The sequence below is a fragment of the Leptodactylus fuscus genome, chromosome 3 (assembly GCF_031893055.1).
Source record: "Leptodactylus fuscus isolate aLepFus1 chromosome 3, aLepFus1.hap2, whole genome shotgun sequence".
Lineage (NCBI taxonomy): Eukaryota > Metazoa > Chordata > Amphibia > Anura > Leptodactylidae > Leptodactylus > Leptodactylus fuscus.
Genome location: NC_134267.1, coordinates 171,670,444 through 171,690,264, shown reverse-complemented (window position 1 = coordinate 171,690,264; position 19,821 = coordinate 171,670,444). Strand labels below are relative to the sequence as shown.

At 41.4% G+C, this 19,821-nt stretch overlaps 1 protein-coding gene across 1 annotated transcript in view; it reads left to right on the top strand.

The window, feature by feature from the left end:
- The window catches only part of LOC142196749 (vomeronasal type-2 receptor 1-like), a 40,544-nt gene extending 20,984 nt beyond the window's left edge, over nucleotides 1-19,560 (top strand). The window contains exons 2-6 of the mRNA XM_075266724.1: nucleotides 3,115-3,406; nucleotides 8,017-8,880; nucleotides 15,293-15,520; nucleotides 16,621-16,744; nucleotides 18,507-19,560. Coding sequence (XP_075122825.1) covers nucleotides 3,115-3,406; nucleotides 8,017-8,880; nucleotides 15,293-15,520; nucleotides 16,621-16,744; nucleotides 18,507-19,504 — 2,506 coding nt within the window. The 3' untranslated portion in view covers nucleotides 19,505-19,560. The remainder of the gene's footprint in view (nucleotides 1-3,114; nucleotides 3,407-8,016; nucleotides 8,881-15,292; nucleotides 15,521-16,620; nucleotides 16,745-18,506) is intronic.
- Nucleotides 19,561-19,821: the final 261 nt, after the last annotated feature.

Genomic DNA, 19,821 nt, shown 5'->3' with positions numbered 1-19,821 from the left:
TAGTAGAGCTGTTCGCTCAACTCTGCTATACATGAGATGTAGCAGAGCTGTGTGCTCAACTCTGCTGCATCTGAGATGTAGCAGAGCTGTGCGCTCAACTCTGCTATACCTGAGATGTAGCAGAGCTGTGTGCTCAACTCTGCTACATGTGAGATGTAGTAGATGCGCTCAACTCTGCTATACCTGAGATGTAGCAGAGCTGTGCGCTCAACTTTGCTACATCTGAGATGTAGTAGAGCTGTGCACTCCACTCTGCTACATCTGATATGTAGTAGATCTGTGCGCTCAACTCGGCTACATCGGAGATCGGACCACAATGGAGACTGCTGTGGACCGATCTTAGACTCTTCCTCCTTACAGACGAGCCTCAGGCAGAACCAGCGTTGTTTGGCCAATGCTGTACACTGTATGGCATTTGGCCAATCAACGCTGGTCAATGCATTCCTATGAGAAAAAGGCAGCTCCCGCATAACGCAAGCTGCCAGGGATCCCGAATAGCATATAATGAGCTTCCAGGTGAAGTTTAAATGTGATGAGACCTTGCCAGTCAGAGCTAAATGCGAGAGTAAGTTCAATGCAAACACATCGTGGCAGTGCACCATATGCTAGTCGGGATCGCTGGGAGCTTGCGGTATGCGGGAGCTGACTTTTTCCAATGGGAATGCATTGACTGTACTCTTGTATGTATCTTGGGTTGGCAAGAAAGGTATATAGAGCCCCAAAGAACTGTTTGAGTAATATTCCTACCTAAATAAAGCTAATTCCTAGCTAACCCTGCCAGTACATCTATCCCTGTCTAGTTCACAGTCTCATATGAACTGAATCTGAAATCCACTATTCGTATAAAGTGGAGGTCACCTGATTTCAGCAGCCAATTACTTTTTCAGTTTTTTTTTCCGATGCCTACGTTTTCCTACTTCCTATCCCACCTCCCCTGCGCAGTTATTGGTGTAAAAAACCACCAGGGAAGGTGGAAGGGGAAACGAATTTTTACTGCGTTTTCCGCATGGTATTCGATTGGAATCAAATATCTTGAACAGCCTGATATTCTATCGAATAGCTATTCGATCGAACGCTGTTCGCTCATCTCTAGTAAACAAGTGTCAGAGTCAGCGCTTCAAAACAGAATCCCATTGACTTCAATGGGTTCCGTTTAACATGCGTAACACATTGAAATCAATGGGTTAAAAAGCCTCCCATTGATTTTAATGTGTAGTGCGCATAAGGCAGAACCCATTGAAGTCAATGGGATTCTGTTTTGAAGCGCTGACTCTGACACGTGTTTAGGTGTCAGAATGAGCGCCGTGTTACATCGTGGGAACGAGCCCTAGACCACCAGGAATATTGGGTGTTGTGCTAGACCTCCAGGATACAAGGTAATAACTAGAGATGAGTAAGTACTATTTGAAACTCCAGTATCAAATAGCACGCACCCATAGGAATGAATGGACGTAGCTGGCACGCAGGGGGTTAAGCGGCCAGTCGCCGGCAAAGTCTGCATGTCGGGTGCTTCCATTCATCCCTATGGCTGCGTGCTATTTGAAACAGCCGTTTCGAATAGTACTCACTCATCTCTAGTATTAACCCATAATTGCCATACTCACCCTGGAGAACCATGAACACTACTGTTAACTTCTTAACTACCCTAGACCACCAGAAATATTAGGAAAACCCCTAAACCTCTCTAGACCACTAGGTATGCCATCCTCAATACTATTTCTATAATCCACCTATGTAAAAATATTTGAAGCAATACAAGCAGAAAGTTGATTAGGTGATGCATTTTACTGTTTTCTCTGTGGGCACCAATACATTTGAATATCCCCTTTTAATAAACCATAGAAGAGACAGAATAGGACAAGAAATATGGAATAGCAAGTGAATGGGTTTGAAAACTGACTGATGGGTTTCTGTCTCCTGTCCAGTTTCTCTCGGCAGAAGACGGAAACCCAAAAGCGGAGACTGGGCACAGGTGTGAGCCCGCCCTTAGGGTGCATTCACACTGAGTAAACGCTGACTGATTCTGAACGTAAAAAAACGTTCAGACTCAGCGCGTACAAAGCAGATCCCATTCATTTAAATGGGAGCCGGCATATGAGCGCTCCCCATTGAAATGAATGGGCTGCTTTTTTCCCTATTGGTTTCAATGTGATACGCGCGTATCACATTGAAACCAATAGGGAAAAAAGCAGCGCTTTGGACGCGCTGATTCTGAACGTGCTTTACGTTCAGAATCAGCTCAGCGTATACTTAGTGTGAATGCACCCTTACTTTTAAAACCCATTGAAATCACTGGGTTTGAATCCAGACAGTTTGAACTCAGTTTTTTGTTATGTCAAATACTGATTTTGAACGGATGTTCTGAACGCAGATGTGAACCAGGCCTCATGCACAGACTCGCAGCAGTGGAGAAGCCGCTCAGCAGTGAGAGTTGCTGCCAGGACTTTACACGGAGCTGTAGTGTGTAGTGATTGCATGACTGACCATAGAAGAAAACATCTAATTATTGAATTATTATATATTCAATTACAAGAACAACAAACATGAGAACAAGGGCCCCTGACTATCCTGCATGACATCCTATTAACTTTTATCACTAAAGGGAAAAGAAAACTACATGGTGCATACTGTGTGGACAATGTGAAAACTCACTGTCAGACAGCTGAACGGGTTAAACAGTACAGTATGAGCACAATAAGCCCCCATGAACAGACTGTGCGCTTTATCAGTGTGCTAGCACACTGACCATTATTTTCTTAAGGCCCCACATATATATCTGTGTATTATCACAAGTCCACGTAGGGGGCTGTGGACTGGGGGCAAGACTCAAGACAGGTCCTGTTCCTGCCGGTTTTGCACCCCAGGCTCACTAATGAAATGTAGAGGTCTGTGGAGGTTACGGATGGCACATGGCTGCTGCTTGGAATCCAGCAATGGAAATATTGCAAAGGTCACGCACAGTTTTTATAGCCATTGTTACTTCCACAACCTGTGATGTTCAAGGGCAACAACATAAGACATCTATAACGTTTGAACTCTGTGAACATTCACCTTGTTTTTCCACCATTATAACTATTTAGGTAAATATATATGCTCTGTTCCATTCTTATGCAGGTTCAATTTCCGAGCGTTGCGCTGGACCCGAGCCATGATGTTTGCTATTGATGAAATAAATAAACGGAAAGACATTCTACCATCAATTACCTTGGGTTACCAGATTTTTGATACATGCTTTACTATTTCCAAATCTGTTGAAGCCACCTTAACATTTCTTACTGGACAAAATGAAACTCACCCAAATTTCCGCTGCAGTGCGGGCGCACCACTAGCTGCTGTCATTGGAGCAGGAGGATCAGCCTTGTCCATTGCCACTGCCAGAATACTGGGGCTCTATTATTTTCCACAGGTATATTCTGCATTTACTTCCATCTGCATATAATAATAAATCAGATTTCAAACAATGAAAGGGTTACCTGAGATTAGAAAAAGGGCTGTGCTATTTATCTAAAAACAGAGTTAATCTTGTCCATAGATTGTATACGGTACGCCGTTCTGTCCTATTGCCTTAACTTTAACTTGTTATAAAGAGGTGCAGTTACCATTACCAATAACGTGGATCTATTACACAGGCCTTATATATTTGCTCTTTCCTTTCTATGTTGCCGTAAATATGCATTATTTTATTGCCTTATAGATTTAGAGCTATGTAGCACTCCTTAGTAGAAAACTTGCCTCTCCAAGATAATGTTTCCCAGCCAAGGGCATAACTAGGAAAGATGGGCATTTAGTGTATTATCCCGATTACAGGCCCCCATACAGTGAGTGCCCAAGTTACAAGCCTCCAAACAGTAAGTGCTCATGTTACAGGCCCCCATACAGTAAGTGCCTCCATCATAGGCCTCACACAATATAGTGCCCCCCTCCCCCATAGAGGCACTTTAGACCTCTACCAATTAGATGACTCCAGCAGGTAACAGACAATTTCCAATTACCTAACTTTGCCTTAACTATGAGCAGGGTTAGGTAAGTAGAAATTGACTGCTAGGCTTCGTTCACATCTGCGTCGGAAATCTGTTGGGGGGAGTCTGCATGGGAATCCCCCCGAATGGACTACCGAATGCATTGGCAAGCGGTGTGCAGTGAAAGCACACGGACCCCATAGACTATAACGAGGTCTGTGGTGTCCGCATGGAACATGCAGATATAAGAGTAGTTCACGATCTACTTTTCTGTCCGCATGGCTCATGCGGACAGCGCACAGAACGCACACGGACCCCATTATTGTCTATGGGGTCCGTGTGCTTTCACTGCACACCACTTGCCAATGCATTCGGTAGTCCATTCAGGGGGTCCCCATGCAAACTCCCCGGACGGATTATTGACGCAGATGTGAACGAGGCCTTACCTGCTGAGTTATTCAGCAGATAAAAGCCTATAAAAGAAAAGGCAGTGAGGGACTGGCCTCTAAGGTTCCCATAGCAGCTGCTACATCTGTTATGGCAATAGATATGTCCCTGCCCCCAACCTTTGGTTCTTTAGCCATTGCAAAACTTCAATACTCAGCATGACCTGACAGATGCAAGTTGTTTAAGCACGATAGGAGTTGCAGTTTTGCAATAGCTTGAGTACCACAGATTTGAGTCCATTCCTAAAATACCCATTAACAATAACTTAAACCCAACTAAACTAGGAGTTCACTTGTTTACTTCTCTGATATGATATAGAAAAGTAACGACCTATTATATAACACTTTACCTTAGGGTGTGTTCAAAGGGTGGAATTTAGTGCTGATTTTGAGGCAGATTCTGTGCCAATATCAGTGCCAGATTTAATCAGAGGCAGAGATCTAACACTGAAAAAAATCACTGCCCTGCTCCATCTTGCTGATGATTCAGCTCTGGGGTCTGCAGTGACAGACAGTGAACGGGTTAGGATTAGAGATGAGCGAACAGTCTTCTATCGAACACATGTTCGATCGGATATCAGGGTGTTCGCCATGTTCGAATCGAATCGAACACCGCGTGGTAAAGTGCGCCAAAATTCGATTCCCCTCCCACCTTCCCTGGCGCCTTTTTTGCACCAATAACAGCGCAGGGGAGGTGGGACAGGAACTACGACACCGGGGGCATTGAAAAAAATTGGAAAAAGTCATTGGCTGCCGAAATCAGGTGACCTCCATTTTAGACGAATAGTGGATTTCAAATCCGGGTCATATGAGAATGTGAACTTTGTGACTATGAGACAGGGATAGCTGTACAGGCAGGGATAGCTAGGGATAACCTTTATTTAGGGGGGAATGTTATTAAAAATAACTTTTTGGGGCTCTATCGGGTGTGTAATTGTGATTTTTGTGAGATAAACTTTTTCCCATAGGGATGCATTGGCCAGCGCTGATTGGCCAGAGTACGGAACTCGACCAATCAGCGCTGGCTCTGCTGGAGGAGGCGGAGTCTAAGATCGCTCCACACCAGTCTCCATTCAGGTCCGACCTTAGACTCCGCCTCCTCCAGCAGAGCCAGCGCTGATTGGCCGAATTCCGTACTCTGGCCAATCAGCACTGGCTAATGCATTGTATTGGCGTGATGAAGCAGTGCTGAATGTGTGTGCTTAGCACACACATTCAGCTCTACTTCATCGGGCTAATAGAATGCATTGGCCAATCAGCGCTGGCCAATGCATTCTATTAGCGTGAACTGAGTTTGCACAGGGGTTCTAGTGCACCCTCGGCTCTGCTACATCAGATTGCTACATCTGATGTAGCAGTGCCGAGTGTGCATCAGATGTGTAGTTGAGCAAAACTGACTCAGCACTGCTAAGTCTCTGCATTCGCATAGGAATGCATTGGCCAGCCTTCGGCCAATCAGCGCTGGCTCTGCCGGAGGAGGCGGAGTCTAAGGTTGGACCTGAATGGAGACTGGTGTGGAGCGATCTTAGACTCCGCCTCCTCCAGCAGAGCCAGCGCTGATTGGTCGAGTTCCGTACTCTGGCCAATCAGCACTGGCCAATGCATTTCTATGGGGAAAAGTTAGCTTGCGAAAATCGCAAACTGACAGGGATTTCCATGAAATAAAGTGACTTTTATGCCCCCAGACATGCTTCCCCTGCTGTCCCAGTGTCATTCCAGGGTGTTGGTATCATTTCCTGGGGTGTCATAGTGGACTTGGTGACCCTCCAGACACGAATTTGGGTTTCCCCCTTAACGAGTTTATGTTCCCCATAGACTATAATGGGGTTCGAAACCCATTCGAACACTCGAACAGTGAGCGGCTGTTCGAATCGAATTTCGAACCTCGAACATTTTAGTGGTCGCTCATCTCTAGTTAGGATCATTCATCTAAGCCCAATCGTAAAGCTTCAACACTCTGCTGTGGGGATCCAAAGCACTGGAAATGAGGAGGAATCAAGGGAGATGTCTGCCTCAAATACCTCTCAAAGACAGACAGTAAAAATGTAATGGTAATAAGAGGTATGTCTGGGTCTCTTAAGTGACCCATTGGTGCAGCTCTATCAACTACATTTGTTACAAGTGTCTTAAAAGATTAGAGCCCCATACCGCCAGGAAACATGTTATGCCCCATTTCGCCTCCAAGTATATAGAAGCAGCAGCTGAGCTCCATGTATGATATTGGTAGTGGACCTCAATAATGCAGTTATCAAATATTGTATAGATACCAGTCCTATACAAAGAGAAATGATCACAGTACATTTAATTTCAATGACATCTTCTCTGATTGTAGAGGTGGGTATGCTCTGTGTGGAGGCCCAAAGGTTATGCTGGTGTCATTATGTGTCAATATGTGTCGCGACGCCAGCCTGTCCGACGTGATGTCAATGACATCACTACAGAGGCCTGAAGACAGCATGGAGTCACATCAGAATGAGTGACTCCATGCTGGTTATAATGGTTATAATGTTCACTCACTTCCCCTGGACATCCGATCATTATATTCCAGAGACCCCAGAGTATAATAATAGCAGTATTTGTTGGGGTTCACTCAACTCTTGCTGTGGGCTCGATGCCTGACTTACCAATCCTCACTCCTGTTCATGACAACCTTCACTTCCCCTTCTTCCCTCCAGCAACTTGATAAGAGATGCACGGGTGCCCCCTGGAGGGCAGAAAGGGAAGTGGAGTTAGCGGTGAGCAGGAACGAGGATTGGTAAGGAAATAGATTACTCGAGCTGGTAAACAGTCTATTAAAATAATAATAAAAGCCCTTAATGTCACCAACCCTGTGGCAGCCACTGCGTGTGCTGCTACAGAGATACTTACATCACTGTTCCTTGACTATCTATTGACATACTGCTAATTTTGGCAGGTTATTGACCTCCTGACAGGATGAGGATACCCAATTCATTGAGGAGTTGGGCAGTCTGTGTATTGTACATCTCAAAACAGTTACAGTTACAAGGCTATCAGACATCAAAAAAGATCAAAGTGTTGTGAGAGAGGCCGCAAAATTACGCGCCATATACGATCGTAACTTCCATTGAAATCAATGGGATCTTTTTTCACTCCGTGTGAACTCCCCCTTTAAGGTTTTTTTTAGGATACCCACATTTTTAATTTGAGGCCATGGAAGGTGACCCCCCACCACCACCACCTGTCCCCGATATTCCAGTGTCTCCTGGTGCGGACTGGCCCTGCTGCTCAGGTGTTTTTCTTCTAGTGAAAGTCCCTGCCATGTGCTTGCTGCGGCCAATCAGCAGCCTAAGGAAAGGAAAACTGAACATCACAGTGTGGCGGGGACTACTGCTGGTAGAAGACACCAGAGCAGCAGGACTGGACCACGCTGGGAGACACCAGGGACAGGTATGTTTTTTTTTTATTTTTGTGACCTTCCCTGGGCTCATATTAAAAAAAGCGGTTACCCAGGACAACCTCTTTAAGATTCAATTTGCTTTTCATATTTAGAATAGCTAAAGGTAGTGTGTAATGTTTATTTCTGGATAAGTAAATTAGATTAATTCATAGTAGTTTTCTCATTTACACATATTTGTTGCATTAATTCACAGGTGGGATATGCATCTTCTTGCCAAGTTCTCAGTGACAAATTCCAATTTCCATCTTTTCTTCGCACAATACCTAGTGACCAATCCCAGTCCAAAGGCTTTGCGGACCTCGTCACTTATTTTGGGTGGACGTGGGTAGGAACAATAGCAGCTGATGATGACTATGGGAAATATGGCATCAAGGTTTTCAAAGAAGATGTCGAAAGAAATGGCGTATGCATTGCTTTCTCCGAAACATTGCCAAGGATCTATAACAAAGAAACTATAGATAACATTGTGAAGACAATAAATGGGTCGTCGGCCAATGTTATTGTCATTTTTTCATCCGACATTGACCTTAGTCCTTTAATGGAAGCCTTGGCAGAGTCTAATATTACTGGTAAAACGTATATAGCCAGTGAAGCCTGGACAACATCAGCACTTATTGCTAAGCCACAATACTTTCCATTCCTTGGAGGAACCATTGGGTTTGCTATTCGTAAGGCAGAATTACCAGGCTTTGAGGATTTTCTTCTTGACATTCACCCAGAACATGGAACTGATGATCTAGTATATGAGTTCTGGGAGGAAGCCTTCAATTGTACTTGGCCCACACAAAGAGCAGCATTTTATACCAACATAAGCATCGAAGCAATTGTGGCAGGACGGAGAAGAAACATATCTCCTCGTCTCTGCACTGGAAAAGAGAAATTTAAAGATATACTGAACACATACACTGATGTGTCAGAACTTCGCATCACTTATAGTGTGTACAAATCTGTTTACACTATTGCTCAGGCTCTCCATGACTTAGATGTATGTGTGCCAAGAAATGGGCCTTTTCCAGGAGCTTCTTGTGCAAATTTGCTTGATTTTGAGCCATGGCAAGTAAGTATTTGTTTTACCAATGAAGCCTGAATGCAAATATATATATATATATATATATATATATATATATATATATATATATATATATATATATATGGGACATAAAATGGTCCTCATAAGAGTATGTTGCAGAGCTCCAAATTAAATAATTAATTAACAGGCCTAGAGGGACTGCAGCCATCTTCTTTAGGCCTGGAGAACTGATTAAGACACAAGATGGTGGTGTATCAAAACAGTTCTAATTTTATTGTAAGAAAAAGGTAGTTTAAATACATTACAGACAAAGAGCTGGCTTGGCTATTCTAATTAGTACAACATGATTGGTTATAGAGATATAAGATAAGCCTGGCACATGACTATTGGCTGAGGCCTGATATAATCTGCATCTCATTATAACTTTAAAACTGGGATGGACTTTCCCATGAAACAAAGAAGGATTCAAAATACTTATGTGTGAGCTAACATCCCAGACTGTCTATATGTATATATCATGGCAAAAGAGATAAGATGACATACTCCAACCTAATTAACAATAAGCTACATAGACTCTGTGTCTATACACACTCTAAGTGACCTTCATATACCATAAAATATGACAAAGTGCCCAGATACCATAAGATTAATACTTTTGTTGGTTATGTGTCCATACATCATGTGAAGGAGATAAGAGATATACAAAGTCAGCTGCATCTTCTCAAAATGAGGCCCTTGAGAGATAAGGATTAGCAACCTATGCATAAACGTTCATTATCACATTCCTTAAAGTCTAACAAGGGGCCTCCTTGACTTAAGCAGAAAAATACATACTTATACAGTTTATATGTGAAAGAGTACAAGATGGCTGCCAAAATACAAGATTAGAGGATTTGACTCTCACAATATATATATATATATATATATATATATATATATATATATAGTATGTATTGAAGAAAGTAGGACAAGGAGTACATGGTTGAAATCTTTAAATACGCTAAAGTGGTATTCCCATAACTCTTGTTCTGCAGCCTGAAGGCTCTGTACTCTCTTCACTTCCTGGATTTCTCGCACATTGGTGGGCGGGGTTTCACTTGCTATCTGCTATGATCCACAGTATGACGCTGATGTGGAAACTGATGTAGCAGAGCTGGATTTGAGTCAGCTTGCATTACATACAGAGGTAACAGACTCCTTATCTCAGCCCTTATCATCCAAATTCAATTAAACCGGCTGATAAGTGGAAAAGCTGAAAATAGACAGCACAGTAATCCCAGAGCTCTCTCCTCCCCTCCCCTATATGAGGAGCTCCGTTGCTTGTCATCCCCTCCCTCCCCCCCGAGAGCAGGCAGCTAGTCACTTGACAAATTAGCAGATAATCCCAAGGGCCAGTGTCAACAATGAAGTGAATAAATTAAGATAGCGGCCAAACAAAGCAGTTTTGATAAAGCAATGTATTTAGGAAAAGTCTTATATCCACATAAACTAGCAGTATAGATAGGATCCTTGTTATGGGACAACTCCTTTAAAGTTTTAACCCTTTCCTGCAGAATCTCAAAAATTTACTTCATTTTTACAGGTGTAGAGTATGGAGAGGGCTCAAGAGCTGCGCTGCCCGCAGACACTGTGGTTGCCACCTGTATAATACAGTAAGCACCCGCAGATACCAGCTGCAAATGGTGCATATTATCCCTTCAGATGCCACAGTCAATTGTGACCATGGTGTCTAAAGCTCAATGGTTCATGGACGCTTTCATATTGTATCAAATTGCCATTCCACTGAGTATCATCAGGGGTAGGCGATCTGCGCCTGTAATAGAAGTGTTGCAGTTTTACAATATATTTCAGTTCGCTAGTATTTCAGTTTATTGTATCATGGATCAGACTCCATAGGGTTCAAGTCCACTAGGTGGTCTAAAATAAAAGATCAAATGACCCCCTTTCCATAGAATGCATATAAAAGTAAATGAACAAATAAAAATAAGCATAAAGATATCTCTGCATGTAAAAATGCCCAAACTAGAAACATATAAACATATTTATCCAATATGATGAACCCTGTAGTGGCAGGGATCACAGTTTTTTCAAAGATTCATTTCCTAAAAATAATAAATAAAAAGTGATCAAAACATCACATTACCCAAAATTGTAATAATAAAAACTACATCTTGTCCCCACAAATAGAGCCCTTAGGCTGGGTCCCTACATGGCATAAACTCAGCGATTCCTATCCACACATGCAGAAAAATACATGCAGCTTAAATGCTACGATTGATTCAGAAGGTCTTTCTGTGAAAAGTTCTGCACGAAAAACCACAATGTGTTTCCATCATGGTTTTTCCCGCAACACTTTTTCACTGCGGCCCACTATGTGGGACTTTAGCCTCACACAGCTTCATACATGTAGATATAAAATATTGGGACGCAAAGAAATTTTTGTATTTTTAATTGTATTTTGCAATGGAGACTTTTGTCTTGATTGGTTACCTAGGGATACAACCATTGAATGCAGGAACTTTCTATAGATTTCTCGGTGGTAATTGATGAAAACATGTAGAGGGTTAAATGTCTACTGTCAGAGAGTCTGATCACTGGCACTGCTGCTGGGTCCCTGTTCTGTAAAACAGTGGACACTCCAGTATCTGCTCAGCTCCTGAGTAAGCGCTGTGAGTAAAGCCCCTATATCTATTCTACATGTATACCAAATGTCAGAAAGGTGTTAGTAAGGAATTAAACACTAGAAGGCACAATCCAAAATTAGTTCAGGAAGGAGCAAAGACAATGCTAGAAAATATTACCATATTGAAAGAGTAGTAGATGATTGGAACAATTTTTCAGCACATGTGCTTGGGAACTCGAGAATAAGTGAATTAAACATGCACTAATCCTAAAACAAAAATGGCAAAGTAATAAAGTAATCTAGTAATCTAGAAATATAATAATCTAGATGGACTATGTGATTTTTACATCTTCTATGCATATGAATTACTTATCGCTTACTAGACATGAACAGTTTTTTTGCAGATAAAATAAAGCCATTCCAATATATTTTTGCTTATATTCAAATATTGTATAGGAGCATGAGAACAAATACAAGGACTAATAGCTCATGGTAATCTGGCACTGGGATTATTTGCACCATGTGAGAGATTGTGAGAAGTTTGGACCGTTGTTTTATATTAAAGTGGCTTTAGACGTGCTACTTTAGGCTAAGTCCCCACGGGATGTTCCGCAGCAAAAACGTGCTGCAGGAAAAACCGCGGCAGCAACACATTGTGGTTATTCCCGCAGTGCTTTAAACAGAAAGTTTGCAGATTTTTACTCCACGGAATTTCTGTTACAATTATACCTATGGGGAAACTACTGGCGTTTTCGTAGATATATTTGACATGCTTTGGAAATTGCAGCATGTCCGCACGGCTGTTTTATCACAAAGTGGGCATGGGATTCACTGGAATCCCATCCACTTTGCCTGTACTGTGAAACCTCGCGATTTTTTCACGGCGTTTCGGTAGCGGGCATATTGTGGCATTTTTGTCCGTAGGGCCCCGACCTTATAATAAAAATGTTCTACATACTAAGTTTACTATTGAACCCTTTTCAATTTGCAGTTTCTACATGACATTTTATTTCCAAGTTTCTGTCATTATTATTACTATATTCATTGTCATTATTATTTGAATTTTAGAATTTATTTAGATCTAGCTCTAGGTAAAATGTTTTAGGTTGAGGCGGCAAAACCGCAGCAGAAATGCATTGCAGATTTTTCGGCAGTGTTTTTCTTTGCAACTTTCTGCCCCTTTTATACCTGAACAGAAAAGGCCGGCATTTCCATAGACATAATTGACATGCTGCGATTTTCAAAAATATGAGCAGAAACATTTCTACCACAGAATCTTTTTTTTCTGCAATATGTGGATAGGATTAGCCAAAATCCCATTCACTTTGCTGTGACTGTAAAACACTGCGGTTTTTATGCCACATGTGGCCGCACAGATTTTAATGCGTTTTTGAGCCAAAAACTAGTAATGGATTAAGCAGGAGTAGTTGAGCGCGTTCCCAGGTATTTTCCATCCCTTCTGTGGACACTGTTAGGTTTGGCTTAAAAAAATGCAGCAAAACCTGCAACAACAAAAAAGCAGCGTTTCCACAACATGGGGCCTTAGACTAATCTCTAGTATTATGAAACAGGGAAAAATATTTATTTATATATGTGGGGTACTCTGTCACCTTCAAAGGGTTATACTTAACCCCTTCAGCTACAGGTGTAGCAGAGAAAACCAGCTTTCCCAAATGTGATTCACAAAGATCATAACACCTGGATAACACCTTAAAGGGGTATTCCCACCTCACATACTCATCAGTCTTTACTGCTGTAAAATCTTCTTTCTTCCTGGTTTCTTGCATCATTTGGTGGGCGGGGTTGCACATGTAACCTGCCGTTTAGCTCCGCCCCCAAATTCGTGTGTAGCTCCGCCCACCCATATTGGACTATGAAGTACAGGCAGCAGCAACTCCATTCTGTGTTACATACAGAGACTGCCTGTCTCTGCCATAATGAACACAATTGAATTAGCTAGCCTGATAACTGGGAGAACAGAAGAAATGAAAGCAGCTCCTCTCCCCAATCTGCTAACAGGAAGCTAGGTCACGTGGTATAGACACAGGAATAGCTAGATACACAGGCTCACTCCCTGCACTTATTCCCTCCCCCCCACCTGAGAGCAGCAGATACATCACTTGACTCATGAGCAGCTAAGTCAGGGCTGTGGCCACAAAGAATTGAATAAAGTAAGATAGTGGACAAACAAAGCAGCTTTGCTGAAGCAATGTATTTAGGAAAAGTCTTACATCCACATTAATAAGCAGTATAGATAGGATCCTTGTGATGGGACAACCCCTTTAAGGCTATGGTCCCACGCAGCGAGCCGCAGCCAAAAAGCGGAAACACATTGTGGTTTTTCCCTCAGTGCTTTCTTCTTCAATAACCCCTATACAAAAACTCCAGCATTTCTGTAGGTATATTTTTACATGCTGCGATTTACAAAAATGTGACTTTTTGTAAATCGCACCATGACCACTGCTGATATTTTTCTGCAATGTGTGGATGGGATTAGCTGTAAACATTGGCAAAATCACGGCGGTTACACTACGTCAAGCCTCCACCTTTAAGAGTCTTCATTGCTTGTAGCCTTTTGTTCTGAAGAGTCTTACAGATTATAGCTGGTCTGCTATGAATTCTGGGAAAAGAATATACATATTAGTTATCATTGGTAGAAAAAGAAAAAAATTGCTCTAGCACCACTCTTTGGAAGGTAGCTCCCTAGATCAATGCCTATTTTTCTAGAAGCCTAGTAATATGATATGGGATATTTTCTCCAAAAGAAGAGAAACCCTCTAGTCACCAAAAGGACATAAAACACTGCTTTTTAAAGGCTGTACTCACTCCAAGGGCCAAAAGCACTGTATTTTAAAGGTTCTACTCACTCCAAGGGCCAAAAACACTACTGGTGCGAGGCTCTGCTCATGACAAGGGCCAAAAACACTGTATTTTAAAGGCTCTATTCACACCAAGGGCCAAAAACACTGCTGGTGCGAGGCTCTACTCATGCCAAGGACCAAAAGCACTGTAGTTTAAAGGCTCTGCTCACTCCAAGGGCCAAAAACCCTGCTTTTTAAAGGCTGTACTCATGCCAAGGGCCAAAAACAATGCTTTTTAAAGGCTCAACTCACCCAAAGGGCCAACAAATCTCTGCTGGTGCAAGGCTGAACTAAGTTAAAGGGCCTAAAACTGTGCAGGTAGAAGGCTGAAGTCACCTGAAGGGCCTCAATTTCTGCTGGTAGCTCAGCTTAAGGGCCTGTAACTTAATTTGGAAGGTCTTACCACATCACACACACACACACACACATACACAATGACAGTTCAGGGTGGGGACTGAAGGATTTCCCATTGTCTATTCCATCTGTGGTTGTCATGGGCAACGTGATTTAAAGGGGTGCTTGTTAATGTTTGTTGAGCTTAAATTGGGGTTTGTGTCCATCCATTTGGGGAGTAAAGAAGGTTTCCAGGTATTTTCCTACTTTGATAGAGGTTTTTTGGAATGTGGAAAGTGTGTAGTTGTTAGGCTGTGATAGTGGGGTAATAGAGGGACTTTGGTGTGTTAGATGCCCCCAGACATGCTTCCCCTGCTGTCCCAGTGTCATTCCAGAGGTGTTGGCATCATTTGCTGAGGTGTCATAGTGGACTTGGTGACCCTCCTGAGTCGAATGGTAGGATCCCCTGAAACGAAGCATTTTCTAACATAGACTATAATGGGGTTTGATATTTGTTCGAATAGTCGAATATTGAGATGCTATATGTAACGAATAACGAACATCGAATATTTTACTGTTCGCTCATCACTAGTTATTATCATTTGTCTATATTTTCCCACAGCTTATGTACTATTTGAAAAGTACGAAATTCAATCTCAAAACTGGCGAATATATATCGTTTGATGAAAATGGGGATGTTGACGGGTATTACGACATCTTAAATTGGCAGTGGCATAACAATGAATCACTTGCTTTTACCAAAATTGGACATTTCATGACAAATAAAGGATCATTTGTTGAACTTAAAATAGATAACAGCTCAATATTCTGGAACACCCCAAATGGACAGGTAGGTATAACATGCATTCTACGAATTACAACAATTCCAAAGTGCTAATTCTTAAAAACTGGTATTTATCACCACACAACTGTGCAGATACATGATATAACATTACATGTTCTATAAATTTCTTTAATAATTGCTTAAAAGGAGTCTGTCAGGTCAAAAATTCCTCACAAATCAATAATCGTGTCATGTAATGGCTTTTAGTAGGAGCAGAAACTGATAAAGCTATACAGAGATAAACATATTTTTCTGGACATGCAAATCAGGCTACAAGTGTATCGGGGGCAGGCATCATATGCCATATTTACCTACAGGCAGATAGGACCTAGACCGCTGATGGCGAACTTTTAGGAGATCGAGTGTCCGAACTGCAATACAAAACCCACTGAGGAACGTTCCCCCCCAGTACAAGTATGGACGAATATTGTCAAGAGGAGGGGCCATTCCTCACAGCTCAGGGCTGGGTGGTAAGGAACAACCCCTCTAACAGCATTTCTCTACGGACTGTACTGTCAGGAGGGGTGTTCCTCATAGACTGTCAGAAACGTCCTTCTGACACTGAAGAGCTATGGTACTGGCATCGATAGTTTTTCATCAGGGGCACATAATGGGAAAGCCAATAGTGCGCTGAATTCATCTTTTCTAGTGGTGTATAATACCACATGTGCTGGAGGACATGAAAGGGCCTCTTTAATATCTTTTTTTTTTTTTAACGTAGATTTTGAGCCCCATATTGGGATCATATGTACTTTTTTTTTTTTTTTTTTCATATCAGTATGTCTTTGTAGTATGGGAGGAAATCCACACAAACATGGGGAGAACATACAAACTCCTTGCAGATGTTGTTCCTGGCAGGATCCGAACCCAGGACTACTGTGCTGCAAGGCTGCAGTGCTAACCACTGAGCCACCGTGTTGCCCCTTCTTTAATATCTATTCATGTCAGCAGTAGAGCACGCTTCATGTATCTACATAAAAGTAAACTTTAAACTTTTTTTTAATATCAATTAAACATAATAAGGTTGAGATATAAAATTATGAAACTTCTAATATTTCTGCTTAATCTGTAGTAATATTTATTTCTATTTTTCTCCTTCACTATAGCCTCCAGTATCGGTTTGTAGTAACAGCTGTACTCCGGGGTCAAGAAAAGGCATTAGGCAAGGAGAACCAGTGTGCTGTTTTGATTGTATTTCATGTGCAGATGGAGAAATTACAAATGAAACAGGTAAAATATCACTTGAAATGTTATCTATATTACTGATCGAATGAAAAGTCTTGTTTTATGACATACAACCTCCATAAAATGGAAGCTATTGGCCAGCCAGACCTAGGCTATGGGAGCTATGGCCAGCCAGATATTATAGTGCAGATAAGCTTTTGAGAGATGAGAACCCAACATTATATGAACAAATGGCTTGAGGGTTGCTCCTCTCAAAACCTATGGGGTTAAAAGTCTGTGTTATAAAATCTTGCCTTGCTGAAAGGGTAGTCTTACCAAAGAGTTGACTTTTTGGAGAGGCTTCACTGGATATGCTGAGTCCACCTAAGCATGAGACGGCATCAGAGGCTTAGCTAGGTATTCAGCACAGAGAAGAAACACATCCAAGTTGGTCCCCAAATCAGGTCACTATAAAGTGGTAAATACCAGGGGGTCCCAAGCAAAAGTCTCACACAAAAGTAAGTCCTCGTTTCAGAAAATTTTGGATTCACTGCAAATAATGTGTTAAAATTGCCCCCATAGTAAATCTTCACATTAAAGAGCAGGCACTCTGGAGAGTTGTATAATCTTACCTCAAGTGATGAATGTTGTTGGCAAATGAATGTTTAACACGTAACTAAACTTTCGGACAACTTTTGATTTTTTTAACTTGTTAACTTTTTAATTTGTTAACAAATTTTGGCTCCTTTCTGTGAAATCCTGCATTTTTCACTCTTTCCATTGCTTATGTATAGAGAGCTGTTTCTGCCTCTCACTGAATGTTACTGTGTATGGAGTACAGACTGCGTAATATGTAGAGAAAAGAGAGGTGGGGGAAGGTAATTGTAAACAGTTATATCTCGAACATTATTTTAAAGCACCATGGAATTAATGGTGCTATATAAATAAATAATAATAATAATTATTATTATTTTTATTATTATTATTATTATTAATAATAAACATGCAAACTTGCTTTCTTGGTGCCAAGTCCTGTCTAAATTAGGAAATTAGAATATTTGTATGCAGATGTATAATATATATGATATAAAAATCCCAACTGTGTTTTCAACCAATGATATATCTGGAAATCATTTATATAGCACTGCAACCTAGCAAGGTTGTTTGTTTTATAATGTTTGAGATATAACTGTTTGATGTGACCCCTCCCCTCATTTTTTTGTAGAGGTTACACAACCCCTTCTCTATTCACAGTAACATTTAGTGAGAGGCAGGAATAGTTCTCAATACATAAGCAAGGGAAAAAGAGAAAAAATGCAAGATTTCACAGAAAGGAGCCAATTTTTTTTTTAACAAAGTGCATAACAAAATTTATTTATGACATAAAAACTGCCAGAAAATCAAAAGTTGTCTAAAAATTTAGTTATGCTTTAAGTGTATAGAGGGTGATCCTTGACCCTGAAGGGATCATTGCATTGAGCCGTTCCACAGCCTTTCTCCTTTGCTCTGATGTGCATAAGTATTGTGATACCTCAGTGTCCTGTCCAGCAAAGGAAGAAGGGGGGGAGGTGAGAAGCAGAGACAACACGCAGACTGCTGAAACAGTGAGATAGGAAAATTCCTTTAAATAGCTCTCCAGGGCTCCTACCTAGTTCTGTCAGCAAAATTATAAGTTCTGACAGGTTCTCTAAAATACAACTGCTAGTAATAAATGCTATATACTGTAAAAGGTCAGCTGCATGACAGATATGGGTGTGAGTTTATTGGACATGATCCAGTTCTATTTGTTAATGTAAGCATTTTACTCATTGCACCGACTGTTTTTCAGATGCAAGAGAATGTATACCATGTCCGTCAGACTTCTGGTCTAATACGTACAAGAATGAATGTGTTCTGAAAGAAGTGGAATTCCTTGCTACGGATGAAGCTTTGGGCATCACATTGATATTTCTTGCTGTGTTTGGTGCCTCCCTGGTTATCGCCTTCACTGTCATCTATATCATGTATAGAGAAACTGCTCTGGTCAAGGCAAATGACCGCAGCCTAAGTTTTCTTATTCAGATATCACTGGTGTGTACTTTCATGACTTCAATCCTTTTTGTGGGTAAACCAGAAAAATGGTCATGTATGGCACGCCAAACCACACTAGCCTTAGGGTTTTCTTTGTGTCTTTCCTGCATACTTGGCAAAACGATTGTCCTGATGTTGGCGAAGAGAGCCGCCAAATCAAAAATGGCTGGCAAAACTATTCGGATAAACTTTAAACCTTTGTATCAAAAAATTGTTGCCGTCACTGGTTTAATCATAGAAGTTGGGATATGTACAGCTTATCTAATTCTGACGCCTCCTTGGGTTTACAAAAACATGGAGTCCCAAAATATCAAGATAATTCTTGAGTGTAATGAAGGTTCTATTGAATTCTTGTGCTCCATGTTTGGGTTTGACGTCTTCCTAGCTATACTGTGCTTTATAACTGCTTTTGTTGCTCGAAAACTTCCGGACAATTTCAACGAGGCTAAATTTATCACATTTGGTATGCTGGTCTTCTTCATTGTTTGGATATCCTTTGTTCCAGCATATTTGAGCACAAGAGGGAAATTCAAAGTAGCTGTTGAGATTTTTGCCATTTTGGCATCAAGTTTTGGTTTACTTGGTTGTATTTATGTCCCTAAAGGATATATAATTCTAATAAAACCAGAGAGGAACACTGAAGAAATAGTTGGTGGCAAAGCTGCCACTAATGATAAAAGTGCCCCGGCAACGTCAGCCTCTATTTCTAGTGAGATTAATAGTACAACAGTATCCACCGTTGTGCTCGATGACTAATGTCTAGGTAGATCAATGGAGGGCCATATTTGAATGGGAAATGGATTGTTCAGGAATTAGTGCAACTTTTGTGGAGACCAGGGATGGGGTAAAACAAAAAAGTCACCTGTCCCCTGAATTCCATTGTCCGGTGCTGATGTCCATTCAATGTAGTGCCTACACCTCATTGCTGGACGTTCTGGTGACATGGTGCCTGCAAAAGGCTGAATGGACACTGGCAATGGAATATTGGGAACTTCCCCCGGATTCCACAGGGGTTACTTCAATTCTAAGACAACCCCTTTTAATGATATATAAATATTACATTAAGAGATATT